Source organism: Gavia stellata, unplaced genomic scaffold, assembly GCF_030936135.1.
Source record: "Gavia stellata isolate bGavSte3 unplaced genomic scaffold, bGavSte3.hap2 HAP2_SCAFFOLD_146, whole genome shotgun sequence".
Lineage (NCBI taxonomy): Eukaryota > Metazoa > Chordata > Aves > Gaviiformes > Gaviidae > Gavia > Gavia stellata.
In genome coordinates, this window is record NW_026776880.1 from 33908 (window position 1) to 61784 (window position 27877).

A 27877-nucleotide genomic window follows, 5' to 3' on the forward strand; every position below is an offset into this window, starting at 1 on the left:
ATGAGGTGCAGCCAGCATCGCACACACTGCTGGCTCTTTTACCACTGATTTGAGAGGTCGGGGAGCTGCCTGGAACCTTTCTGTGGAAAGGTATCTGACAGAGCCTGTCACGGTCCTGCTCAGACACGCAGCCCATGCTCGTCAGGGGTGCAGATGAGCCCACTCTGCTCACCTCCCCAGGCCAGGCTGCACCGCTCTCTCTGTAGGGCCCTGCCCTGCCCTGAAAGGCTTCCCCACAGCCCCCAGGTGGGGAGCAGAGCCAGCGAGACTTCACCAGGCTCCTGCTCTTGGCTCTCAGCTTTGGGGAAGGGTCAGAGTGTCACACCGTGCCCACCCCCTTGTCGCCAGCTCCTGCTGAAGTTAAGTCAGGGGCAAGGTGGCTGCAAGCAAGCAACCGCTGCAGCTGCCCCAGCTGGGTGGCTCTGATCCACCCGGTGTCAAACCCCCTCCTCTCCAAAGACACCTCAGGGGCCCCAATGTCAGGACGTCCCCTCTGAAACAGAGGTCTCGGCTAGCTCTTACACGAATGCTTATCTCAAGGCAGCTGCCACAACTTGGCTGCTGCAGGTGTAGAAGTGAAAGAAGGCCAAATAAGGAAAGCCAAACAGGGAAACCCTGGCTCCTTTACCTTCCAGCCCATGGAAGTCTGATAAAACCAGCCTCTGGTGAAAGCCCTGGAGAACATGTTCACCGTGTCCAAGACCAGATGGAAGTGGCTCTCAGCCGTGTGGGACACAACAGAAACCATTCCCTGCAACCACAGAGAAACAGGGAGTTGGCTCCAGCCCAGGCACTCGGCCATGGCCAGCAACAACAGCCAGGCAGGACGTTGCAGCAAGGGGAAAATGGCAGCAAGGGGGAAATTGAGGTCTGGAGCAGCCCTCCCTCTCCCCCAGGAACAGGCAGGGGATGCACAGGACATGAACATCACCTCACCTGGGCTTCAGACAGCTCCACAGGGTTTGTCTCTTGCAGGAACCTCAGCACCTGCCCTTGGACGTGTCTGAGATCCCGACAAGCTGCCAGCACTGTCCCAAGGGCCTTGTACAGGAAAAGCTGCAAGAGAAGAGGCCACGTCCGAGATGTGGTCACGGCCCGACCTGTCAGGAAAGGTCTGGCCCCAGACAGACCCGACCACCCCTGGTGGTAGCCAGCCACTGGAGTAGCCCAGGGAGGCGCATTTTGGGGGCAAGAGAAGGGGAAGCAATGAAAACCGCCTGCGTGGGCAGAGCCCCAGCCCTGGCGCGGGGCAGGAGACACACCTTCTCCCAGGAGCCGGGGGCAGAGCTGCCCAGCTGCTGGCTCAGCTCCTGGCTCAGGCCCATGGTCCAGGCCCTGTCCTCGATGGGCTCCAGCGACGCTCGCAGGAACTGTGGGGAACAGAGAGGAAGCGAGTGTTCCCCTGCCCTTGGCCAGGATGCTTTCTACGCTCGCATGTCCCGGGACACTGCTGGGGGGAGCTACTGGGAACGGCAGACTCTTCCCCTGCCCCACCCAGCCCTCTTTTCACCAGCCTCCCTCTTCCCCTAACACCTCAGGCGAGACCCTCCCGGCATGCCAGACATAGAGGAGGAGGCAGTGCTAAGGCGTGTGCCACAGCGATAGAGGGCATTAGCCATCAGCCGTGGCACGTGCGCAGACAGCAGCTCCTCTGAGCGGGCAGGCACCTACTGCGGGGGGAGGCACAGGGCACTCAGGAGGTGCCCCCACCTCCTGCTGCCTACACAGGCAGCCCCGAGCTTCCTCCCACAACTTTGTCTGTTCCCTCTTCTCCCCCTCTATTTGTGACACCCCCCAAGGATGCTGTACCTTGAGCACACAATGCTCCCACTCTGCAGAGTCCAGGCACCTCTTGGTTTTCCCTAGAAAGCAAGAGGAAGCAAAAGCCCTCGCTGCTATTTAAGCTCACACCAAAGACGAGCCCTGTGGTCTCCTCTGCGGTCAGACCTCCCAACATTCCCAGGCCATCAGGCTAGAAAGGGCCTACAAGCACCTACACCAAAGCCCTTGTGAGGCCAAAGACACAGGAGGGATCCCAGGGACATTTGTCAGGGCCACTGATTCAAGCTGGGCAAGGACGTGCTGTCCACAACAGATCCCCACTGCTTGACTGCAGCTCCCAGAACAACTCCGACCACTGCGTGCCAGCGTGCATTGGCAACACACATTTTCTCCTTAATGACCCACCACTTTCTGCCCATTTGCAGCTCTTCTCCCAGGCTATTGCCAAGGACAGCTGCTGCAAACCTGGCCTGGCCTGGCCTGGCAACTTTGTTCTCCAAAGCCAGGGGCTGCACCCCCTCCAGGAGCACCAGTCCTGTCTCTCCCCCAAACACCGTCCCGGCCAGGACATGGGGGTGCCGCCAAGACCTGCCCTCCAAAAGGACATCAACAGCCCCATCCATCCCCTGGGCCAAATCGACACTGGGGGACGGCTGCCCCCAGCCTCAGCTTTGGCTCCCTGGAAGGGGAAAGGCTGCAGAGCAAGTGCTGGGGAACTGGGGACAATTCTCCTCCGTCACGCTGGGAAGCTGCATTTTCCTGTCCCCCTTCCCTCCCCCCAGCCTCTCCCTCCCCACCCGCACTTTACCTTCCAAGTACTACAGCAGGAGGGGGATCTCGGTAGTCCACACCACCCCCAAGGCTCGGTGTATCCTGCCATGCAGGGCCTGCAGCAGCTGCAAGGCAGCGACTGCACGTTCGCCGCTCTTGTGAGGAGCTGCTGCCACCACCTAGGCGAGGGCAGGAGAGAAGGGTCACTCCTGCCACCAGAGCTGCAGTTTTTCCCGGGAGGGAGGGAGGGAGGGAGGGATGGAGGGAGCTCGATGCCGCTCCTGCACCCGGGGTGCTGCTAGCCCCAAGAAAGGAGTGGGATACCGGACAGGCCCAGGCAGTCTCAGGCACACTGCCTCCTCCTTGGGGGATCCCGGCACGGGCCTCAACAGCATCTCTGCCCTGGGCTCCCCCACCACCCCTGGCCAGAAAAGCTCTTTCCCCCGGGCCCCACTACTCACCAGCAGCCGAGCCAGCAGGGCCTGAGGAGCCGGCAGCCGGGCTGTGGGGAGGAAGAAAGGCTGGGTGAGCCAACGAGCCCCTGCCATGCCGTGCCCATCGCGCCTCCGATGCCCCGCACAGGGCTGAGGGCTGAGAGCAGCTGTGCTGCCACGGCGCTGACCCGGGAGAAATCCCCAGGGCTGCCCAGCACGGGACGAAGGCAGCTCCAGCATGGCCAGGAATGGGCCCCGGCTCGCCAGGAGAGTGCTGCGAGCAGGAGAGGCAGGCCTCTGCGCTGGGCAAGGGGCAATGCAGGGCAGAGCCCCTCGTGCCCAGCAGCAGAGCCTGGCTCCGCCCTTTGGTTCTCCCAGGCTTCTGCTGAGGGCTGGCAGGGAGCATGTAGACACAGACTGGCCAACCCCCTGGCTGAACCCATTAGCTTCTACCTCGCTCCTGGGAGTCCACGGCGTCAGGCTCCTCCTCGTCTTCTTCACACCCTGCGCTCTCCCGTCTCTCAACTAGGGCTCGGAGACAGCAGGAGAGCGGGATCAGCATGCCGCTGTACTGGGCTGGCACCACATACTGCAGCAGCCTCGGCCACAGGAGCTGCAGAGAAGAACCAGGCAATTCACCACATCAGCATTTCTATTCAGCTCAAAGACAAAAGTGACAGTCTGCGGTTCCCTGAGCCTTGTGTGCTTCAGCACATGTGAGGGGAGAGGTTCACAGCATGGGGAAGCACGAAGAAAAATGCCCTGAAGGCAAGAAGTGGCCACAGCAGCAGGGCACAGGGTGACTTACTTTGGTCATCCCTCTCAGAGAGACGTCCAGCGAGCCCAGGATGTCCACACACAGGGCTCGAAGAGCTCCTTCCTCCGGTGTTACCCAGGCAAAAAGGCCTCCTGCCACCTGTAAGACAGAGTTGGCAAAACCCCTGTTACTCTCAGCTCCCGACCGACAAGGCTCAGGCATGGCCTCACCAGTGCTCCTGCGCCAACCTCCCAGGAGCACTGACCTCCAGAAGGAGGACAAGAATGGCCAGACCCAGCTCGGGAACCACTTCCCAGACCCTGGGAAGGACTAGGAAGCCTGGGAGCAGAAAGAGACACTGCTTGTCTGCACGGTCCCCCAGGGCCCAAATGCTGCTGTCGTGCCATGGTGAGGAACGTGCCCTTCAGCAGGGCTGTGCTCGATGCCAGCCCTGGCAGCAGCACGCCCAGCCCGACAGATGTGGAGGAGAAGCTGGCTCTTTCCTTTGCCCTGCTCCCAAAGCAGAGCCTCCCCGAGCCCTGGAGCAAAGCAACACCCACAGATCCCCTGGTTGGAGGGAGGCTCTAGCCAGAGGGAAGATCCTCAGCAAGTCAGCAAAAGGCTCAGCCATGCCCATCCTTCATCTCCTGGGCACCCAGCTGGAAACACTCACCAAAGGGACTGCCAGACGGCCTGTCCCCTTGCCAGAAGGGATGCGGGTCCCCAGACTGCTATTGGATGGGCAGGGCATGCTTTGGAGGGCCAGAGTCTGAGAACACCACAGAAAGATCCTCTAGCCAGGCCCATCTGGCTGCAGTGGCTGTGTTTTGCTGATTGTCTGTGAGCACTTAAGGATGGAGGATGTCCTGTCCCTAGAAGACCCCTCCCTTTGCAAGGCAGCTTTGCTGAAGGTGTCTGTGGGCACAGCTCAGCCTGTGGGGTGCGCAGGCAGCCCCACAGTCCCAGGTGGCATGCCCGGGTGCAAACCCTCATCATTCACTGACGTCTCCACCAACATCAGCACACACACACACGAGGAACAGCCATTTGCAGGTCATTCCAATGGCAGCGCCGGCGCTGATGGCCCTGCAGCGTGGAGCTCTCCATGCTCAAGGATGCCTGCAGAAGCTCTCAGCGCAGGCCAGGCACTGCTGGAAGCCCCAGGTGTCCCGCTCTCCCCTTACCAGTCTGCCTGAGGTCCGGCTGAACTCGCTGAAGATGTGCCCCACCACATCCCATGCCCAGCAGCTCTGGGAGCCGGAGCTGAGCAGCTCCCGGATGAACTCCAGAACTGCCCTCCGCACCTGTCAGGGGAGAGCGTGGTTACGGTCCTCCTGTTCAAAACCCAAAGGGAAGCCACCTTTGCTTGGGGGCAGCCTTTGTGGCTCGCGGAGAGATGACAAGCGCATGGCAGAAGCTTTCGCTCTGGCCATCAGGGCTGGGCTTTAGCACCAGGCTGGACGGGCATTTGCCCCACAGAGCACAGAGACCTCCCCGCTCCACTCTGCCAGCTCTCCCCGGGGAGGAGCCATCACCCACTGCCTGGGCAATGCGCCGGCACTTCCCCAGGCACCCCAGCTCTGCCCTGAGGGAAAGGCTTCCTCTGCCTCCCCTGGTGGCACTGTCCCTTCCCAAACCAGCTCACCTGGGCACTGGGGTCGTTGCACACTGACCCCATGGCCTCCATCACCTGGGGCAGCTTCTCTCTCACTGCAGGTGCTGGAAGAGATATGGAGAGGTGTGCATTGAGGCAGAGCCCCAATGGCAGAAGCTTCCAAGTTTTTCGCACACCAACGGGACAGAAAAGCGGGGCCTGACTCTGACTTCACAGGAGGCAGCAGTGTAGCCAGAGCGACTCCATTTCTAGAGGCACAGCTGTTTTATAGGGACTGAAAGCTATGGTAATATGGTAACACAGAGGACGAGAGAAACAGCATGGGTACAAGCAGCTCCTGTGCACCAGCCCACCCGCCCACCCACCAGCGTGCCCGTGTTACTGAGCTTGGAGCATCATCCCTGGTGTGCCACCATTTCTAACTGCCGGAGGAGAGCTCGAGCCCTGTCGCAGGGCGTCAGCTCGGCTGGGGGACCCGCTCTTTGCAGCTCCTTTTGGGTGCAGGTGCACCGCTTTCAGCCCGTTCCTGCTCTCAGCCCAGCAGCCCCAACCCCTGCCTTCTGTCCCTGCCCATGGCACTGACCGTCAGAGTGGGCCAGCGCTCCCAGCAGGCCCAGGGCTGCCACGCGACCGGCCTTGCTCCCACCGCTCTCCGGGGAGTGCAGAAACATGCCCGTCTCCTCAGGGCATATGCGTGCTGCAGGGAAGAAATCGCATTCTGCACTAGCAGGCAGCTGCCTCTGACTGCCGAGGACAGGGAGAGAGCCGCCACAGCACGACGGGGGATCGCCCAGTCTCCTCTCCTTACCCTGCAGCGCGATGCAGCGGGGAAGTTCTGCCTTAGGGGCCAGGCCAGGCTCTTTGGTCACATCAGGGAGCTGTGGGAACAAGGTCTGTTTTAAAGAAATCTGCATCAGCATTGAGGGGGACTGAAAAGAAAGGGTGCTCTCTGCCCTCCTCTCCCAGAGTCCTGCTGCGACTTGGTTGAGAGGGAAATCACTGTGGGAACAGGGCTGCCCCTCAGGCCCATTCCGAACAGCCAGGACCAGGCCTCCTGCAGCCTTAAGGAACCTACGTGGCACCTGTCTCACAAATCCTGGCGTGTTCCTGGCCTGCAGGAAGGTCTGTGAGACAACGGGGGAGGAAGAGGAGGCTAAAGCTACCTAAAGGCACATCTGGGAGAAGGGGAGTCCCTAACACCAGCTCCCAGGGAAAACCACAAACCCTCCTGGATGGGGCTTCTTGTTTGCCCTCCCCTCAGAGCAGCATCGGCAGGGTCTCTTTCCTCTGAACAGAGCCCGCTGTTGACAACTCCGTTTCCCAGCACTTCCCAATCATCAGACCTCAGCCCTCACTGGACGGGACTGGACACAGCCCTGGGCATTAGGGCAAAGCTCTTCCCACACACAGAGCCCTACAGAGATGGCAATGCCTCCCTTCCTGAGAAGACGAGCCCCGGGGACTCTTGCCTCCCTTCTGGCCCCTCCCCGCATTTCTCTTTTCTTGCCCAAAGAGTGCGGGGAAGTCTCAGGCCTCCTCTGCTCTCCCCCTCCCTGTTCCTTCTCTAAGGCCTTCCCAGCTCCTCCTGGCACCCCACAGCTCCCCAGTGCCTCGTGGCACTCGCGCAGACCCACCCCAGCAGCCACGCCGGGCCCTGCGCAACACCTCACCTTGTTGACCCGGGAGGTGTCTCGGACCTCCTCAGATTGGTGCAGCAGCCAGAGGAGCTGCTCCCAGGCATGCTCGCGGTGCTGCTCCTCACGCAGCAGGACCTCCATCATGGCAGCCACCGCCCTGAGCACAGCCTGCTTGTCCTGAAGAGGGAAGGGAGAGGCTCTGCTTGGAGGGCTGAAGGTCTGCCTAGCACTCAGCATCGCCTGCACACCAGTCTGCCCTTCCCACTGGGAGGGGTTTCCCTTTCCCTTCTGCCCTGCAGCAGAAGGGCTCACTCCAGAGGAGAGAGAGCAGTTCCCCACGCTCGCACCCCAGCCCTCCCTGCAGAAAGGCCCCAGGACTCGGCTGCTTCCTGCCAGAGAGCCTCCAGCCCCAGGCACAGTGACAGCAGGCTCCCGGCCTGGGATGCTTTCTCATTCAGACCGCTCCCTCCCCTCACCCCTCTGCTCGCACCCCACCAGCCACAGACAGACCCACCAACGTGGACATCCCCGCTGTGGCCCCAGGCGTGGAAAGCAGCACTTCTTACCTCTTCTTCCTCGCAGCCCAGCCAATTTACCAGCGCGTAACGGAAGACTGGGTAAATGTCTTCACAGAGCTGCGCTTCCACATTGCGAGGGAAGGGGCATTGCTCCCGGTTGCGGAAGTACGTATTGACCCCTTTTGACCATTGCTCCAGAACTGCACCAGGAGAAAGGGAAGGGCAGCACGTGAGAGTCTGCAGCAGGGACGGTACCTTGCACCCTCACCCAAGCCTGCTCTAAGGACGGTCCCAGGCTCGGCAGGGCTCAGCCCAGGACCAGATCTGCATCTGAGGCCAAGCTGTGCCCTTGAGGTGTCTGGTTTCAAACAGCCCACTGTTTCTCTCCTCCTCCCCATCCTTTTCCTCCTCAATGGCCTGTTCCCCTCCAGTATTTCCCAGGGGAAACAGGGGAACAGAAGCCATGGGAAGGCACTCAGGAGTTCCCCTGTGCAGCACCGTCGCGTCCTACCCACAGAAACCTCCGGGGCTTCTCCCGCTCCTTCTGCACACTCACAGCAGTTTGGGATCGCCAAGGCCTGACCTCACTGTGGGCTGACACCTGCCATGTTCCCTCTGAGATCACATGGAGGCATCAAAGGCCACCCCAGCCCCTGACCCTGGGACCCCAGCTAAGGAGGGGACACTCACCACTGCAGACGGCGCGCAGGATCCGGCCACTCCCCACCCGGCTCAGCATGGCACGCAGGGCAAGCAGCGTCATTCCCACGAAGGGGATGCACCGCAAGGCTGCAGAGAAGGCAGGGACAGAGGGACCGAGAGGGTCAGTGAGAGACACAGGAGACCGGGGTCGATCCCTGGCAAGGCTGGGGGTGCTGGGCCATGTGGGACATGCCAGAGGGTGTGGGGAGGGCTGCCTTCCCCAAGGGGGACACAGGAAAGCCCTTTAGGGAAATGGGGAGGAGGGTGCGGGGCAGAGACCCTGCGGGTTTGTCTCCAGTGGGTTCCCACCCTCCAGGAACCAGGACTGGGCTAGTAAGGCAGAGCTGCCGGCCAGCCCTGGCACAGAGCAAGGAGGCATGGCGACTTCATAGCCCCCCAGTTCAACACAGAGCCTTCAGGAAGGGGGAGGGTGCTTTCTCCCCGTTATCACAGACCCCTACCCAAACCAAGAGGCCCAGGGTGCCGTACCGTAGCTGCGGGCCATTTTGCCCAAGGTGAGGAGCACGATCTCATCAGGGACCTTCCCCATGGCCTTCAGGTGGCTCTGGAGCTCAGACATGACAAAGTGGAAGCGGGAGCGGGCCAGAGCCACCAGGACGTCGCTAGCAGCCATCTTCACATCATCTGTCACACCCTGAAAAAGTGCCACAAGTTAAACACTCCCGAGAAAAAGGCTGAGGCACTCGGACAGGCTGAACGCCCCTGCCTCCCCTGCAAGACCCCTCGGGGCAGTTTGCTCAGGCCGGGCGCCTGCTGCCTCTTGTACCCTGGGGTAGGCGAGCAGCTCCCCAGTGAGACGCGGGAGGCTTTTCCCTAGCACAGCCCTGTGCTGCTGCCTTCTCTCCCTCTCTGCAGAGATGCCAGGAACAAACTGTCACAGACTCAAGGACCCCCTGGGGCCTCTCCACGGGGCTGCTGGGTTCCCAGGGCTGTTCCTCAAGTGAGCTTGAACCCAGCTCTCGCTCAGTTAGAAACAGCCCCGCGTCCACCTCTCTGCACTACTCTCTGCATCTCCTCTTCAAATTCCCTATAAGGAGGAGTCCCCTTCGGACCTCCACTGGGTCTGAATAGTTGAGGAACATCTCTGTGCTGCTCTGGATTTCCCCAAAAACCAGGGCCAGAGGCAGGCTGCTTTGGCGGCCTTGAAAGAGAACAAGCTCACCTGGGCTGCTCGCATGTCACTGGACACCTCTGCTATCAGGCGGTTCACGACACCGCTCTGCAAACTGCCATCGTCTCCTTGCAAGAAGCTCTCCAGCTCCCGGTATGTCTCCACTCGGTCACCCTGGGGACAGACCACACATGGGAGTGATGGGACTTGCTTTGCCCTCGTTGCCAGGGACCCACGAGAGAGACCTACTGCCCCCCAAATCATCTCTCTGCCATGGGCACGAGGTACGAGCTGCAGGCATCGGTCAGGACAGCCATGGGGAACGGCAAGATCTTCCACGGCACCTCTAACACTACCAGAGAGCCAGACAGGGAGGTTGATTCCACCAGGGTAAAGGGCCATGCGGGAGCCTAGGAAGTCGGTCCTGAGGATGGGGGATGGTGGAGGTCAGACGGACAGTGCCAGGCGAGGAAGGGGAAGATGTGGGAATGAGACCAGTCCCTGAGGAGGGGGAGCCATGAACTCCCTGCACCTTGGGGCACAGTGTTGCTCCCCTCGCACAGGCAGGAGCCCAGGCGCTGGGACAGTTCTGGAACCAAAGCTAAGGTGGGGCCTTGAGCACTTGGGCAAAGGTGCTGGAGAGATGCTGGGATTTATGCCAGAGGCTTTGCCTTGTCCAGGAGAGCACTGCAAGCTCCCAGGGAAAGGAGGGAGGGAGCAGTGGCATTAGTCCAGCTGGAGCGGCAGGATCGGCGCTTGGGGACGAAGCGCCTGCAGGAGGGCAGAGGTGCCATCAGGCGAGATCCCCCTCTGCCACGGCACCTGGGGAAGTCAAGGGCTTGGAGGGGAGCCCTCGAGCCCCCTTGTCTCACCTCATGGTCTTGCAGCCGCTTTAGCAGAGAAGCCCCACTAGCCACAAAGGTAGTGACGGCTTCAGGGACAGCCTTCTTTGCCCTGCCTCCATCCTCAGGATGTGCAGGTCTGGACTGAGAACCAAAGCACGGGCAGAGAGCTGGAAGAAAAGAAAGAAATCATTTTGCTGGCTGCAGGGCTTTGCACCAGGGAGGGGGGAGGATCTTCCCAGCCTCTCCCAGCACTAACAGCCCGTGCTGGGCTGTACTGGCAAGAGGGCAGTCAGTGGGACGAGGGAAGGGAGTCTTCCCCTCACTGCGGCACTGGGAAGACCACACTGGGAATACCACACTGGGGGACTGGATCCATTCTGGGCTCCTCAGTGACAGAATGGCAGCAATGCGCTAGAGCGAGTCCAGCACGGGGGCCCCGAGCTGGGCGGGACATGGACATGGGGCCCTGCAAGGAGGCGCTGGGAGGGCTGGGGCTGGGCAGCCCCACCAAGAGTTGGCCGGGCCAGGTCGTCTTTGAGCAGTCCCCAGATGCCCCACGGAGGGCAGGGAGAGGATGGAGCCAGAGCCCTCTCGGAGGTGCCTGGCAGCAGGATGAGAGGTGACGGCGACGCAGCCCCCAGCAGGCAGCAGCCCCCAGCCCCCCACCACCGCCTCACCTCTGAGTGCTCTCATCCTCCTCAGGGCAGCAGGATCCCCCAGATGGACGCACTGCTCTCTCTGGGTCCTCCTCCTGCGAACGCCATGAGAAACTGGGGCAGCACCAGCCCCTTGGGAAGATATAGAGCCTGCCCACTGTGACACCCGTGCGGGGTGCGGCGCCTCGCAGAGGGCTGCTGTGACACAGGGACACGTGCTGGGGACACGCCGCGGGGCGGGGACCAGACACGGAGCACCCTGCGGATCCCCACAGGCCCCGAAATGCAGGATTTCCCCATTCTCCATCACTTGAACTCACTCATGGTCCTCAAACAGTTCTAGCAAGGACTTTCTCCCGAGAGCCGTTCCCAGCCCCGTCCCCGATCCACGTCCCCCTCCAGGGACCCGAGGCCACCGGAGCACTTTGTGCCACCGCTCACAGCCGCATGGCGTTACTCAGCCATCTGGAAAGCCTCGCTGGCACCCAGGGCCTGAGAGCATCAGGCCACAAGCCTCCAGTAAACACGCACGGCAAAGTTTTTCCCCATTTTCCCATTTTCAGCCCAGAACAGCAGCGCTGATGGGGGGCCCCAGCCCAGCCTGTCTGGGCCCTCGGGGCACAGCTGCTCCTGGCCCATCCCGCCCTGCGGGCCGTGCTGGGCCTTCTCAGGGGAAGGCGCGGGCCCTCGCCCTGAGGCCTCGCAGCACGAACAGGCGGTGGGTGCCCAGCCCAGCCCCAGTCGGGCGCCCTCCTGCTCCCTCCCTCAGTGCCAGTGTCACCGAAATCGGGAATGAAACCCCTTCACACTGGTCTATTAAAGAGCAGGCATTACTTCATTCGGCGCCGGGTGCGTGGGGGATCTCTCCAGCCAGCATGCACCCCGGGCTGAAATCATGACAGGGATTTAAAACAGGTGACAATGTTAGTTACGCCTACTGCTCCTACCCCTTAACTAACTATTGGTTAGTACCTTTCTTACTTCATCTTACAGATACAGTTCCAATTCCCTACGCATGCCCAGAGGGGAGGGGGCTTATTTGGGTTGGGGGCGTTTTCTAGCTAGGAGGTGTGGGTTTCACATGACAATGAGGCAGGTCAGCCTTAAAACAGTTTTGGCACTCTCTTCTATTTTCCTAGATTTTGACCTTGTGGTAATCCTCACCGTTAGTTAGTGGAGACAGTTTTTAACTGTAATTTTATGTCTAAATACCAGGTGCACGCATTACAAAGTATCTTCTTCACTCTGGGTTGGAAAGGGCAGAGCCAGCCATCAGAGGGGTCCCTCTCTCTCCAGCCAAGTCCCCCACAAAAAGCCAATTCAGGTGCCCAGCAAGCCCCTCTCCCTCGTCAGGGAGCTCCAGTCCAACGCCAGGCTCTAAAACCTGCTTCTGTCTCTCGTGGAGTGTCAGAGAAGTCCCCTCTTCCCCGCCCCGGGCTGGCCCTGCAGCCAAGGGAAGCACCTTCCCTGTTTGGAGGTACTTACCAGGGCAGCTGCCTCTGCAGCTCTTGCTGCTGCCTGTTGGTCTCAGTGACGTGCTTGAATATGTCCCAGCCTGCTTGATGCAGCTCCAGCCTTTCCAGGACCCGGACCGCTCCTGGAGAAAGGTGGCTGCAACAGCAGGAAAAAGTCATCCCTCAGCTTCTGCTGGAGACCCCTTCTGCCTCCACGCCCGTCCGGCCTCTGCACCCACCCACTCCTCCGTCCACCCGCACTTTCGCCCCGTGGTGAGTTTTAGGCCTTGGCTGTGGGGGGAACCCTGGTCATGCCCATGTTAGGAGGAATTAGGTACACTTGCTTACTCTTTTATTACAGGAGCAACAAATCACACACACACACAGAATCACAGAATCACCAAGGTTGGAAAAGACCTGTAAGATCATCAAGTCCAACCATCAACAAAAAAAACCCCCAAAACAAACAAACAAAAAAACCCAACACACATCACACACCGCCATGCCCACTAAGCCATGTCCCGCAATGCCACGTCCACACGTTCCTTGAACACCTCCAGTGAGGGTGACTCCACCACTTCCCCGGGCAGTTTATTCCAGTGTGTCACCATTCTCACAGTAAAGACATTTTTCCTAATGTAGATGAACAGCGGAAAAGCTTTGGAGAAAAGCACTTCTTCAAATCTGTTATAAAGCTGTTATCTTTAAAAGCTACATACTTATTGGGAAGAGTTGAAGAGATGATTTAAAGGGAATATGTGAAGGAGAAAAAATAGTCTGTCAAGACTTACACCTCCTGTGCTTTCTGCTGATTGTTGTATAGTGTGCAGCACTACATCAGTGATGACACCATGACACTGTGGTGCACTGTGCTGCAACTGGGGAAGAGCAGTCCCTGGGCACTGCAGACGGTTTTTTGCTATGCAGGATTATTACTGTGTTTCGATATGGTGTGGTTATGTGAGTAGGGAGAGAAATACCGGTTCAGTGTGGTACAGCCAGGGATGGAGGGAAAAGGAACGAGGTTCAGGGCAGGTCGGTCATGTGGGGATGAGGCAGTGGTTTGTTTGGGGGCTTAAAGATCTCTTCTGAGATGGAGATGGGGCTGTGTGTGCTGGAGACTGAGCTGAGGGATTCCTGTGAGTAGAGGGGGCAACTGATCGCAGTGTGAATCTTGGCTGCATTGGAATTGAGTCTGGTGGTTTCCTGCATCAACAACCTTTTCTGCTGTCTTCTGGAGGTAAGAGCCAATTGAGGTGGAATCTCACTGTGACTGTTGGTGCTGAAGTTCTCATCATAGCCTAGTCGGAGAGCTCTGGAGGAGACAGGAGAGGTGTCTTCTTCCAAAAGTTTGGCAGCTTACTGATTTGCTTCCTCACAGTTTATATGGTACACAGGGCAGGCAGGAGACCATCTGATGCCTCAAGGCTTTTATGCACGACCAGGTGAAAGCCTTGTCCAGTGTCCGGAGACAACTTCACACAGCCACAGCTCCCGACGCGTGACGTGTGCCCAGATATCTCGGGACAGTTACTGGAATGTGGAGGGAAAATGGTGGTGGAAGTTTCCTGCTCTCTAGTAAATCCTTGTTATCGTCACATTGCTTGTTTTGCTTTTTCCCCTACTGTACATTTCCTGGTACCACCGCCATCATACACTTTTTCTGGGACTTACAAAATACTTTCCTTCTGTTTGTCCATGCCTGTGAGACTTCAGCTGCTCTGCCCTGTTGCACGGCTTAATTTGCTTCTCTCTGATCGTGCCTCTTAACTTATCTCTGAGGGCTTGATGCGCTTCCGTATTTTTTCCTCTTTGTCTTTCTCTGCATCTGTGGGGTTTTTTTATTTTTATTATTTTACACTCCTGTGCAGTGGACACCTTTCTTCCCTTCCCTCTGAATGAGCTGGGGCATTTCCTTGTCCCTGTCTGTGCCATTCCCCGCTCTCCTTGGGTAAACGGAGTCTCTGTGGCCTCCCAAGTCCTCACGTTCCTTTGGTGGCTCTTGGGGCCTTAAGTTTCACCGAAAGCCTTTCTCTTGCTGGCAGCGTGTGGTTTCAGATGCATCTTTCCCTTTCTTGTCACTCCTCTGCCCCATCAGAAAGAAGGGTCACATAGATGTTTGGACAAGGTTCTGGAGCAAGTGTTTTCTCATGGTTATTCCTCAGAGCGCCCTCAGTCACGAGGCATTCCCATCACCCTCTTCTTCAGAGCTGGCCTGGTCTCAGACATTGATTGCAACTTTCTTTGCTCCTTAGTTTGGGTGCAAAACACCGCTGGGTACAAAAGAGAGGATGCTGCTCCCGGCAAGAGCTGTTGGTATCAAAGTCCCTTGCATGATGATAGATGCTGTGAAGGGTCTGTGTACTCCCTGTGTCCTGCCTCAACCCGTGTACACGGTGGTAGAAGTCCTGCCTTTTGCTGCTCTTGAGCTTTTGACTGTTAGTGGCCTCTCAGTGGAGTCTTTATTCTGAGTCCCACTCTTTGTTTTACAACGGGTCTGCACTTGCACACTCCTGTCCTGGCTTGTGGGGTAGCTGCTGATCCTCTCTCATTGCAGCTGTGAGCAAGTGCTGGAGCCTTTTACTGGAAGAGCAGAAATGGATGGAGTGGAGCGATTCAAGACCGTCTTGGGTGGCCTGGAGAGTGGAAAAAAATTGATTTGGCAATAAAAACTGGCAATCTAACTTGGTTTTTTAGCTGCATGCAGTTTGACTGTCTGCAGGGGTAAATTCACCCCCACGCACGTTTAAGCAGTCATGCTTACAAGAAAAGCCAAGAAAGAAATCACCTTCATCAGGGGGAAGCATTCCTGCCTTTCTGTGAAATTTTATCCTTCAGACAGGTAAAAAAAAGACCCCTTTCTTATACATTGTAAGGTCTTTATTGCACTTGATTTTAACCACACACATTTATTTCAACTCAGACTAACGTCTTCATTTGCCAAATTATAAAGACTGAGGATTTCGGTGCCACAAAAATCTTACTTAGCATCTGTATGGAAGCTCAGGCTGAACTAGCAAGTTACTCTCAAAACTCAGGGAAGGTTGTTTGCTTTTAGTTTGCATAGTAGATACCTGTATAAAAAGTCTTCTATGGGTAGGTATTTCCCGCAGCAAAAAATAGAAATTAAAAAGGAAAAAGAAAAACAACCTAAAAAAATCTAAAAAATACCCAGAACATTTGATGAACTTTATTCTTTGACTAATAGCTGTTGCTATAACTAAGATCGCGAGATGTTGTTTCCAAAACTTTCAGACATTTTTCAGTACAGTTAGCTAAGTTTCATTAATCTGAGATTTGTTTATTTGTTTTGCAGCAGGTTTTATACTAATGTGTGTCTTTAAGAAAATTTCCAGGTTTTCTGTTTGGAAGGAATTGGGATTTGTACAGTCGCATAGGAAGGAACTGCAATGAAATTACTTCAGAAAGAATTGGTAAGTGGTTGTCATCCTCAGGCCTGGAGGTACTGAAAAACCAGCGCATCCTCTGCAATGTTAATTAGCTATCAATAATAAGCATAAAACTCATTTGTACAGAGGTGATTAAACCTGGCTGCGTACAGAAGCGGGCTGTGTTCCCAACAGCGGCCCCGCCACTGACTTCAGTCCTCCACCAAACTCCTTTTTTCTTCTCCACCGCAATAAAACTAGCCTTTCCTGTACTGCTGTAACCTTAGTTCCCCCTTACGGCACATCCATTTCTCCCACCCAGAGAATAACCCGTTTCCCTCCATACGCCGTGGTCTCCCTACTGCAATAGGTGCTGGGGCCCAGAAGGTACCATAAAGGGGCAGTTCCCAATTCCCCAAACAATAAATGCAAATAACTGCTGGACAGCAATACACCACGGAAGGTGGTATGAAAGTTATTTTACTGCAGCCGCTACAGTACGTCACCGTACGATGCTGAGCTAGAACACTGCAAGGGAATGGGAAATGGCTTGGAGAAAAACTCTTGTGATTGCCCCTAGAGCTTCAGCAAGAAAGGCAAAGATGAAAGGTGAGTTTTAAAAAGCACCTGCCATTTTTGACATAATTATCAGTCTGATGCAAAACACAATTTTTCACTGCCAACTGGAAACTCTTCAAGTGATTCTGGATTCCAAGTAAGATGTACCTTCCGTCAAGATATATTGAGGATTTGATGAGTTTACTGTATAGCCACAATTCTTCAGATTATGATGGTTTATATTGCTTTGCGTATGTGAAAGTCAATGAACTTTTTTGTCCCTTGCATGAAGTAGTCAAAACCTTTCTCCTTGTAAAAAAAATAAAATAAAATAAAAAAGGTTGTTGAAGTGATCAGAAAAGACTCTGCTCAGTTTTAAATATAGAATATACAATGGCCTAAACTCTGCAATAAAAAAATACTGTAACTCTTGATTTCCATGACAGTAGAGCCAAACCGTTCACTTCACCTTACCATCAAAAGTCAGCAGTTTCCACACTTTCAAAACTATGTGTTGCAGGACGCACGCAGTGCTCTTCAGGGAGGACTCGCTCCCTGACTGATCGAGCAAGGCTTTTAACCAGCAGGATTACAATTCCACCTCTTAAAAGTTCAGTTTTCTTCCCCTGAATCCAAACTCATCTAACTAAAGAGGTCTTTCTTGCTAACAACAGCTTGAGGGCTTCTGAGGGCGCTTCCTGCTCCTCAATGTCTTTTTTTACCCCCCTCGACCACACTGTTCTGAGCAGAATTTTTTTATTTTTCTTTTTTAGCCTTTTGTCTACCCATCTCCTTGAGTCTCTGCTCAACAGGGCAGCTGAGCCCACAGACTTTGTCAGGTCCCTGCTGACACAACTCCTAAGGATACTGAGGATAATTAGTACAAAAATAAATGCTTTTCATGTAAAAAGATACTTCAGTGGTGCATTAATAAGTGATGTCTCACAATGCAGCTACGTGTTTAAAGTGTTGAATCTTGAATTGGTACAAAGAAAGCCTCTGAGGTGTCATGGAGTATATTAGTGTTCATGTGGACTGATAATTACCCCATGGAACCTGATAATGAATCTGTTCGTTGCAAAACTAGTCCAGCAACTGATTAAATAAACCTAATCTACATTCTACTGCTAATTGGCTTTTCTTCTTTGCATGATGATGGAAAAAATTCAGTATAGAAATGGACAAAACCTTCACAAAGTGAGCATGCCAGGAACAGACCGAAGGGGAAAGAGGGAGGAGAAATTTTCTTTCCAATGTTATGAGACATTCACGAGGTTGTCTTTTTTTAACTCCATTTGATGACTTGCACATCCTGATAATAAATGCTAATTTATTGAAGGCTTCCTGAGACAATGGGGAAAAAAAAAAAATACTTACCAGATTTGATCAGACACAGAAACACTAAGGTAAATATAAAACTATGTAACAACAGCAAAAGAAGAACCCAAACAACAAACACCACAGGTTTTCTTGGAAACCGGAATTTATCTAACAACAGTAAATTCATTCCCAGAGAGAAAGTAAGATGGTGACAACTAGGGAATGCACACAGAAGCATACGGAGCAATTACCAGACACAGGAGTTCATACATGCATCCTTTCATCTAGCAAAGACATGGGACATGGTTTTTCCTGTTGTTATAAGGCAATATATTTGGTTTGTGACACTTGAATTTTTGAAAGGTTTATGCTAGCTCATTGGAAGACAATACTGAAGCTGTGCTTTGCATTCCCCTAACGGAAATGAAGTGAAAGGATTTGCACATGTATTATGAGGCAGAACTTTGAACAATGACTTTGAACGCTGTCTTATCGTGGGCTTTGGTGACTTTTTTGCAAGATAATAATTTTTGCAATGATTATTAGAGGACTCAAAACTCAGTAGATTTATTTCTTTTCCCTCCTGGTCTGGGAACTTGTAAAGCAGTTTACTCCATCACTGTCATGGGCACTGAATCGGACTCAACAGGTAGCACTTCACAAGCAAATTTCTGCCCAGGGAAGCAATACCTAATCTAAGGTGCAGATCACAGGCTGTTAACTTAGCTCTGTGTCCGCGCTTCAGCAGCGGTGAGGCAGTTTAGCCCACACTTACCACTCACCTACCGCAGGATTAAGCATTCAGAATAGCTCACGTGCTGCAAAAACATCCAAAGTTTGTTTACTCTGAACTACGAGTTTCTGCCTCCTCTACAAAGTTGCAGAAGCACCTCACAAGCATTTGATACCAGAGGCACTGATGTTTATATGACCTTAGCTGTGATCCTAGACCTAATAAGGCCATGATAGCAATCAATTACAGTAGCTCATTGGTGGCACTGCAAAAGTGACACTCACAAAACCAGGCAACCACCAATGAAGATCGTCGCACCTTGTGGCAAAGCTCGGTCGGTTACAGGCAGCACCCAGCTGACCGAGAAGGGACTCTCACAACATTTCACCCTATATGCACACCCAGAGAGGACCATGAGATGACCTTTGGCTCTGCTTGGAAGACCTGCAGCTTCGGGGGAATTTACACTGTCTGTGCAAATGGCAGAACTGCAAACCAGGTTTTTACAAGTGTATAAACTGTAATTATACAGCACTGTGCCCAGCCTGGAGCAGATTTAATAATATTATTAATACTGCCATGAGTCAGACCAACTCTCAGAGGGCATAGTGTAAACCTTGATATTGTTCTTCAGGAAAATAAATTGCTTCTCTGGTAACAAAGAGATCCATTAATTTTGCTGGCCTTTTCCATCTCTGCACACCAAAGACCATAAACAAAGCTCACGCTGTACGGATTCTTCATTGCCAATCTATCCAACTGCTTTAGAGCGTCGAAGGGAAAGAAGCTTGGAAAGGAAATATGATTCTAACCTCAGTAAATTCATGGATAGATGCCAGCTAAAGGTAAGTAATTGCGCAAGACTGAACAAAAATATTATTCTTACCAGTTACATGAAATGCTTTACTTTAGGGGTCAGCTGAATAGACGTCTTGCCCTGTAAAGCAGGACTTCTTCAAGCTACTGCTTCTGAATAATTCATACTTCAACTTTGTTCTAGAGTCATTAATATTCCTTCTCATGTTCATTGAAAAATTAAAAAGCAAATTAAAAAAAAAAAGATGGTGTTGGACTAAAAATAGTCCTTTGGCCTATGTAGTGGCTACCATCAAAAAACCCTCAGCAATCAGCATTCTGTTCCTTTTGCTACACACACTGGAGGTTCAACACCTACAGTGCAGTAAATTTTGATCTTTAAAAAAACCAAAACACTGGTGCGAGTAACTTCAGACAAATCATTCTGAGGAGCGTATTGGCTACTATCAGCTTCTATATAACCTGACATCGTAGTTAAAGTCTTACAGCATCACGGACTCAGATGGGTCTCGTCTACGTGGTGCAATGCAGCCGTTTCACATCACGCAGAAGTCGCCAACCTATCTCTGAACGAGGTCCTCTGCCCAGGCTGCTTTGTCAGATCAGAGCATCGCAGGAGTCCACTGCCAGCCCCTGGCTAGTCCAGATGCTCAGGCTTCTCTGCACTTTATCACACTGCTTTTTGCAGCACAAATGTAATACATTTATTTACTAGCTGAATCTTTTTAGGTACCATCTATATCTTCTAAAGGAATCATCATTTACAAGTCAGGTAAAGATTTGAGGTACCAAGGTAAAACTTTGAGTTCAAACATCCTTCTTCCACTTCAGTTTATCAAAATTGCTACAGCACTCCAAATAGATAAACAGCAAAGAGCCGGTAGTTTATCAACAGAACCGGTTTCTTATTTCATAGATCAGATTTCTCAAAGTGCAGTTTGACACAAAAAAGCCAAAAAGCAAACACAAAAAGCCGACACCTGAACAGATTGTAGCTTATGAAGTTAAACGAATACATTTGGCAACTCAGCACCTAAATCACTAGTCAGATTTTTCCTAGCCTAGACACGCTCCTTGGCAGACACTGCTTTGTCTCCCAGCACAGCGTATGTGCCTGACGAAGGGCAGGAACGCATACAGAGCTGGATTCCTTTCATCTGTGAGAGCTGTATCAGGAAAATTCTATGATCTGCATTATACCTTAAGATAACCAGACAAAAAGCAAGGTAACGACCAAACAGCGGTTATTAATAATTTCTGCCTCACTGCCTCTGTACTGGGCACTCCATCAGATCTGTGCAGATACAATGGGGTCATACTCTTGTCACCCTGCATAGGCCGCATACTCAGCTGGACAGTAACTTGTGGTAGCCCAGTTTCCTTAAAATGACACTAAGCCCAAGCCAAATTAATGTAAAATTTAAAGAAAAGCATTTATTCACAAAGTCAAAAACAAACAACACAGTTACAAAGGGTTATCAAATGCCAACATGTAGAAGTGCAAAAAAAAGAAGTGTAAGTCAGTACAACAAGGTTAAATATGGAACATCTCTCCCCTTCCCTTTCACACCTGATTTGCTGCTGTTACAAGCTGAATATCAAGGCTCCAGTCTTGCTACACCTTACAAATCAGGCTGCAGCTGTTAGGAAGTGATTCTCCAGTAGAGAGAAATCACCTCTGTTGGAGGTGCACGTGCCCTGCAAGACCCAGTCTTCTCCCAGAAGTTTCCCAAAGGGTCCAGACAGACTTATACCACCTCCCTGAAGCTTGTTCCAGCCCTCCCTTATCCAGAAGGCACACTAATCACACACCTTGATTACAATAAGCCCTGTCTTACCTCCTTGAGATTGTACTGGTTATTAAACCAGAGCCTGTACTGTTAACCTGTGCAAAAGCAATTGATCAACTGCTGTATATTAGACACAATTTCAGCTGGTCCTAAAATGAATAAAACAACTGTGGGAGATTCTGAAACTCGCTAAGAGTATCATCTGAATCAACCAAGCACAGTGGCAGCAGTGCTTGGTGACCCTGCTCAAGCATATTTGCAGCGGGACCCTGAGGCCAGACAAAGCAGGAAACCGTAACGTGCAGGTTGGCAAAAGACTACGAGGCACAGGACGGCAAGGATGAGTAAGGCAGAGAGGATGAGTAAGGCAGAGAGGATGAGTAAGGCAGAGAGGATAGCAAGAACCTCCACACTTAGAGCCTAAACCTCCCCCGTCTCCTGGTCGGAGGAAGCAGAACAGAGAGCGTGTCCTGCAATGAACAAGGGAAGTCATGATCTTAATGTCAATACTCAATGTTCTCTTAATGTCAATGTCAATCCGGAGGGGTAATACCTAGTGATTCAATTGGTTCTCCCTTTTCTTATTCTGAAATACATGAATCAAAGGTCATGTATCAATATCAGTCAGGAAATTAATTCTTCTGCTTCACCCACCACAGAGACGCACATCTCCATTATACCAAGCAGCAGTTCTCCTGTAAGGAAGGGGAGTTGGCACCATCTTTCATCAAGAAATTACAAAGCTCTCAGCTGCCCCTTTTTGTGATTCATTGCGCATGTTCCAGTGTGAAATGAGCCTTACGTTGACCTTTATCCCTACCCTAACTGATGCATTAAGGGATCTACTTAGTGCAAGCATTTACATGAGAAAAAACATTGCTCTTTAGTGCCTCTTGATTAAAACCAGACCGTAGCAACACACAGTCTTTTCAGGGACTAGTGACTAATGCTTCCTCTTCCAAAAAATCTTTCTCCTAAGGTCTGTAACAAGCCTGAATGGAATAATGTGTCAAGTCCCTTCTCAAAGGTGCTTCTTCAGGGTATTTCGAGAGCAAAACACGGACAGATCAGGAAAAGCAATTCCACAATTTACCAAATTTCAGAGAGACTCAGCCCTTGTAGGAAACAAGCAGTTTGCCACTGTATCAAAGCTAGAACTGCACCATCTAGTCCTACATACCTCTTACCACGGTTTTCTTTCGTTTAGCACATAAAATGTGGCATAAAGCGTACATGACCTTTCTAGTTACAGTTCTCAACTGCGTCCACAGAAAAAGACGACAGTCGCTTGCAAAATAAACATATAAAAATAAAATGTATTTTATAACTATATATATGCATTTTACAATATATATAATAATGGATTTTATATACATTTTTATATCTATTAAAAAATATATATGAAATAAAACTAACATAAAAAATAAACATATAAAACTCGCAAAAAATCAAGAGGACTTACAGGATCAGTCAGTTCTGGCAAGCTCGCTTGATAGGTGAGAGGTCTACAGTCACGAGTATTATTCACCAAGACACAAGGAAGAAACATTGGTCCCAAATCGTCCCCATCGAGCACATCTACTGTCAGGCTGGTTGTACTTGTCCTTCGCTCATTAAGATTCTGTCCTCAGTCCTGTGGAGCAAACGAGTTACATCTGGTGAGACTTTCTGAACTCAGAATCTACAAAAAAGTCTGAAGTTAAAGCGAAGGGCAAAACATATAAGCACCATAATTATCCAGGTTCTAGGAAATAGCTAATTACAGAAACTTCCGCCTCCGAGCTACAGCCTTTAATTTCATAAAGGCTCAGAAATACAATTAAGAGGTAAAAATTTACCTCTTGAATTAAGAAATGGTGTGAGACATCTATTACTCAGAAATAATACAGTTTTGAGAAATTAATTCTCAGGAAATGTGTGAGATGAAGATACATGTCTTGTTAAATATATATAAAAATGGAGCATATTTGTAGGAGATAGAGAGTGCCTTGTGCCTTACTTAAAATCTGAAATGTACTCTTATGCTGCCTTGTGTAGCTCTACCGGATCCTATCTGTAAGTAAAAGGACTTTCACTTACAGAAACGGAAAGCATAAGCAGTAACAGCTACTTTTCTAATTGGCAGTGGGAAGGCCATGGACTGTAATGCTCAATCCACCTCTGCATGCCACAATTTAGGAAAGATTTAGCACCTCCTTCCCCACCTCCCACCCCCCACCCCCCCTCAAAAAAAATAACCAGCCAGAGGACAGCAATGAGATTGATCTAAGATCTCCAAACTGTACTCCATGTGGAAAGCTGATTTGTCTAGAGAATGAGTTATACTGCTCATGGTTTAAAGGTTGAAGAACACTTCTGTCCACAATAAAGCAGCTACAATGCTGCATCCCAAAAAAGTCTCCATGCTGCGTGACAGGTTCTTTTCAATCTATCATGGTTTCACTTTGTTTGTTTGTTTGTTTGTTTTGGGTTTTTTTAACTCTTTGGGTACACAAGACACCATTGACTACTGCAACTTCTTTATTGTCTCTTTTTTCTCTTTCCAGATGGTACAGAATAAAACTATACTTTCCTGAATTGTGGGAACCACCCGGATTATTTTTATACGCTGAACAATGTACACGCTAGCAACAGTTCACCGTTCCTTTCTTTCTTCTTTTGTTATCATAGCAAAAAACCAGCATGACTCTCCAATACTTTTTTTAAAATAGTCAAAAATATTTCCATTTTCATGAAGCAACTGTTGTGATAGCTTTTCTTTACAAAAAGAAAATCTTGCGGAGGGAGTATGGGCCATTAGCTAAGTCTTGCCCTCCTATCCTAGAATAACACTGACAGAAAAAAGCAATTTTTTTTAAGTATTTATGCTGTTTAATATCGTCATCTGCGTAAGACGAATAGGTCATTGCTCTGAATCAGACTGGGTACTTACATTTTTTTTCCTATTTTGGAGTCCACTCAGTTCTTGGAACCCCTTTACCTTTACAGTTACTAAATACGTGAATTTCTGAATTCAGTTTTCTTCATGGTCAATGATGAAAAACAGTAACAGCTACAAGGAGCAGCCTTCATCATCAACCAATCTTTTCTACATTCCCCCAATATGTGCTCTTGAGTAATACTGGGTCAAAGCACAGAGTTATTGATTTCATAAGAAAACACATGGCCTTGCAAGACATTTCCATCATGCAAGCTGCCCTATGATAAAAAAACACGATACAGAGGCTATCAGCACAGCTCTAGTCCCAAACCCAGTACCACAAAGGTGACAATTTACTGTCTAAGGACATATATTCAAAGGAACGAACAAATTAAGATGAGATTGCTTTGTTGTACTGCCACCATGGATCCCAAGCTGTGCCTTCACCAGTTGCTCCCCCAGCGTGACAGACTTCCCTCCTCACGCGAGGTGTTCGCACTGCTGCATGCCATGCCCGTCTCTTGAAAACCACGACCTGCTCAACTACCCCAGTTACTTTTCTAGGAGTGCTGTGTCTCATGAAACTCACAGCTCTGACATCAAAGGAAAAGAGCAGAATAAATGCAGAATAAATTATTGGTAAAACAACAAGGCAAATCAGTTCTGAGCCTTCACGTATTCCTTTTCAAGAGATCAGCAAGTTACGTTACCCGGGTAAAACGACTTGTTCCAACAGCCGTAACTGTGTGGGCCAGGAGCATCTTTAAATATATCTGAGTGCGAGAAGCACCGAGACATCCTCGGAGCCTGTCTTCTATTGGGGGAATGCTGAACATGCCACAAAATATGTAGGGAAGTGGATTGTAAAATGTATTTACAATTCTGTATCAGCAGGATGACAGTAATATAAATGTGTGAATTCAGGAGCAAGCTATCTAAAGTTGCTTCAGAGCATTCTCATTTTCCCACAAACAAAGTAGTGTCACAACAGAGGTAAACAACAGAGGAGAAGTTTTCGTTTCGGCTATTGTCGGAAGGACAAAAAGGGAAAAAAGCTTTCACAGCCTTCAAGGGCACCAAAAAACTTCCCTGATGACAGATACATAAGATACAGTTTAAACATCACTCTTCTCCGTATGCATTATCCACTGCCAGCCACTCTATCAAAACCTCCACATACACTTGCAAGACAACTTGAAAGAAAAATCATACCTTCATAGAAAAATGCATTTCAAACCTGAAGGATACAACTAAATTATATCCATTAAACTCATTTGAGATCAAATTAGCATCGCTAGATTTGTTAGAAAATGAACACTTAGTGACACCAGAAGGCACTTTTCTGCATGGGCTGTACTATGAATTTGAAACTTGCTCCTTGTGCCAAAAAGGTTGTCTTGTTACACACACTGAGCAAGCTTTTTTAACCAGTAATAATATGTCTAAGCTTTCAGCAACCGAGATAAATCTTAAATAAGATCTTCAGGAGAAGAGTATTATCAGACCTGGTAGTTCAGCGAGACTTTTCCTTTCCTTTGAAAAATCTCAATCTCCAAACTAACCCCCCCCAAATCAGTGGCACAAATGGTCGTTAAGAGAGCTATACTTACATTTGCTTGAACAATGACAAAATAATGTGTCTTTTCTTCGTAATTTAGTCTTTCCCGTAGAATACTGCTCCAGACAAAGTGAGAGGAATATCAAAGGTGCTGCTGGAAGTCTGAAAAAGTTAAAACAGTACGATAAAATTGAACATGCTTCGAAGTTAAAACATGTTTCAGATAGGACACAACGAGATGATCGATTGGATGGCACACCAAAATTGCATATGCTTTCCACATTAGAGATTTTAAAGTCTTCTATGTTTTCTCCCCGCCCAATTTACTCTTTAAGAACCCCACAATAAATAATCTGTACGTAACAGAATTCTGATTCTTTGCATATACATTATTACTTCCAACCACAAACTGAAGTCTAACTATCCTGCTTCTTGCAGATTTGCCATGCTGAATTAGCAGCGGTGTGTTCAGAAAAGCTTTCTCTGTTTGTCAGCTGAGAGTTCAGGTCTTCCGTTTCTACGGTTTGGCGTGCCTTCATCTATTTTTTCCCACTATTGTAGAAAGTATCAAGTATTAGAGATTAAGAAATCCACGTCACTGTACTTACCTTCTCTTTACTCTGGCTTTCAAGAGGGCAAGGAAGTAGTAAACATGCGGAGAACATTAAAGCTACACGCATAGGTGCCAGTTCACAGTGGCAGTTATGCACTTGTTCATAAGGTAGTAAATTCAGATTTCACAGTGCCCCGCCAGCAAGTAGGCTGGGGGTGCACAAGAAGCTGGGGGGGTACACACGGTTGGGACAGCTGACCCCAACTGACCAAAGGGATTTTCCATACCATAGGATGTCATGCTCAGCAATAAAACTGGGGGGGAGGGTGGCAGGGGGGCCACTGCTCTGGGTCCGGCTGAGCATCGGTCAGTTGGTGGGGAGCAATTCTTTTCATTTGCATCGCTTGTTTTTCTTGGGTTTTATTTTCCTCTCTCTGTTGTTTGGGGGTTTTTTTCCTGTTTTTTTTTTTAATTTCTTTTTATTTATTAAACTTTTTATCTCAACTCACAAGTTTCTTTCTCACTTTTACCCTTCTGATTCTCAACCCCATCCCACCAGATTTTGTTATTACCATCCTGCTAATGACACAATAGATCCTGCCAAACCTACAACCTGCAAAATGTGAAGACCAACTTAGGCAAGACACGTTCCAGAAATTACAGTCAGCACAGGGAACCAGATGTATCTATCTTGTTCTGTCCTTGCCAGAACTGCTGGGTGACCTGTCATCAGCCCCAGTGACTAACAGCAAGCAACAATCTCTAATCTGCCTTAGCTGAGATGCAGCTCCTAGGAAAACAGCTCTTTCAGAAAGTCACGCCTTGTGATTTTGGGAAAGTGTTTCAAGGAAATGTTTTTAACACTCTAGAATGGTCAGACTAAGCATGGGAATCTCACTCCAAGTTCTAGCTCTGTCACAAATTACCTTTTTCTTCTTTTCACCAGAAGCATGGCACTTCTTCTGAATGCAAGATGAGTTACATGGGCTACACAGACAGCCCAATGAAAACTGAGAAATGAGTCATTCCCATCCCCATTCCTTGGCACTCCAACACTCCTTTCACACTCCCTTCCCTGCCCGCAGGCAGGCCTTACGCAGTCTGCGCAACACGTACAAGAGGATGACTCCACCAGATATTGCCCAAATCATCTCCTATTTGAGTTTGATCAGCTCAGCTGCTGCCACAGCCTTTTCTGGCCTTACATGCAGTCTTGCCCCATTCTGGCCCTCTCAGAAAGCTCCTACAGGGAGTATCTCACTCGCTGCCTTAATCACAACTGACAGACTCCTTAAAACCCTCAAGTTGTTTCCGTCACTTCGCACATACAGTTAATACGGCCTCTCCTGGCTCCAGTAAAACCATCCACCCTCTGTACCCCCATTTCCCAAAAGCCGGCAGCACAGCGTCGGTGGGGGGAAAGGCACATATCAGAACCTGGGGCTGAGAGAGAGGCACCAACATCTGCCAAAGGGAGCTGCCTCCAACCAGGGCCGCTCCCCACCGAGTTCTCTGACAGCAAAACCCCGGTGCATGGTCTCACCAGGAGCGAGAAACAGCTTCCACGTCTGGAAAGCCCCCTTTATGAAAGGCTGTCAACAGCGATGGGGTTGTCCATGAGCATGAGACCCGCTTCAAGGCCTGGGGACAGCAAAGGCACCCGGTCTGTCCCCACCAGAGCACGCCTGCTCCACAGCTTGGAGCCGCCCCTCGGCGAGGAGGCAACTCTGCCCTCCCCTGGCCTGCCGACAGGCAACACTCACCTCCAGCTGTCCGGGCTCCAGCTGGGGACCCCCGGGGCAGCAGCAGGAACCGCTCTGACCCTGGCTGTGGGGCTGAGCACTCGGGCCCAGGGCTGGCGAGGGCCCCGCCCTCCCCTCCTCCTCCTCAGCCTGCTCAGCCTCTGCCCCCTCCGGCCCCGCCTCAGGCTGCCTGGG

At 51.1% G+C, this 27877-nt stretch overlaps 1 protein-coding gene and 1 long non-coding RNA gene across 2 annotated transcripts; both read right to left on the reverse strand.

Moving 5' to 3' along the window:
- Positions 1-679: 679 nt before the first annotated feature.
- LOC132321375 (maestro heat-like repeat-containing protein family member 2B) lies at positions 680-10939 on the reverse strand (the record flags this gene model as incomplete). Its single annotated transcript, XM_059834880.1, is given in 19 exon segments — positions 680-751; positions 937-1056; positions 1263-1370; positions 1810-1862; positions 2591-2732; positions 3015-3055; positions 3441-3600; positions 3796-3903; positions 4929-5048; positions 5390-5463; positions 5943-6056; positions 6168-6252; positions 7030-7173; positions 7563-7714; positions 8205-8303; positions 8706-8871; positions 9400-9522; positions 10221-10360; positions 10871-10939. Coding segments are annotated over 19 exon segments (2037 nt in total), but the record flags the coding sequence as incomplete, so codon positions are not given.
- Positions 10940-14880: 3941 nt separating this feature from the next.
- LOC132321381 (uncharacterized) lies at positions 14881-27789 on the reverse strand. Its single transcript, XR_009484777.1, has 4 exons — positions 27704-27789; positions 25440-25549; positions 22372-22542; positions 14881-14939 (listed from the first exon to the last, which is right to left on the reverse strand). It is a non-coding gene; the product is annotated as an uncharacterized LOC132321381 (long non-coding RNA).
- Between the last annotated feature and the right edge of the window lie 88 nt (positions 27790-27877).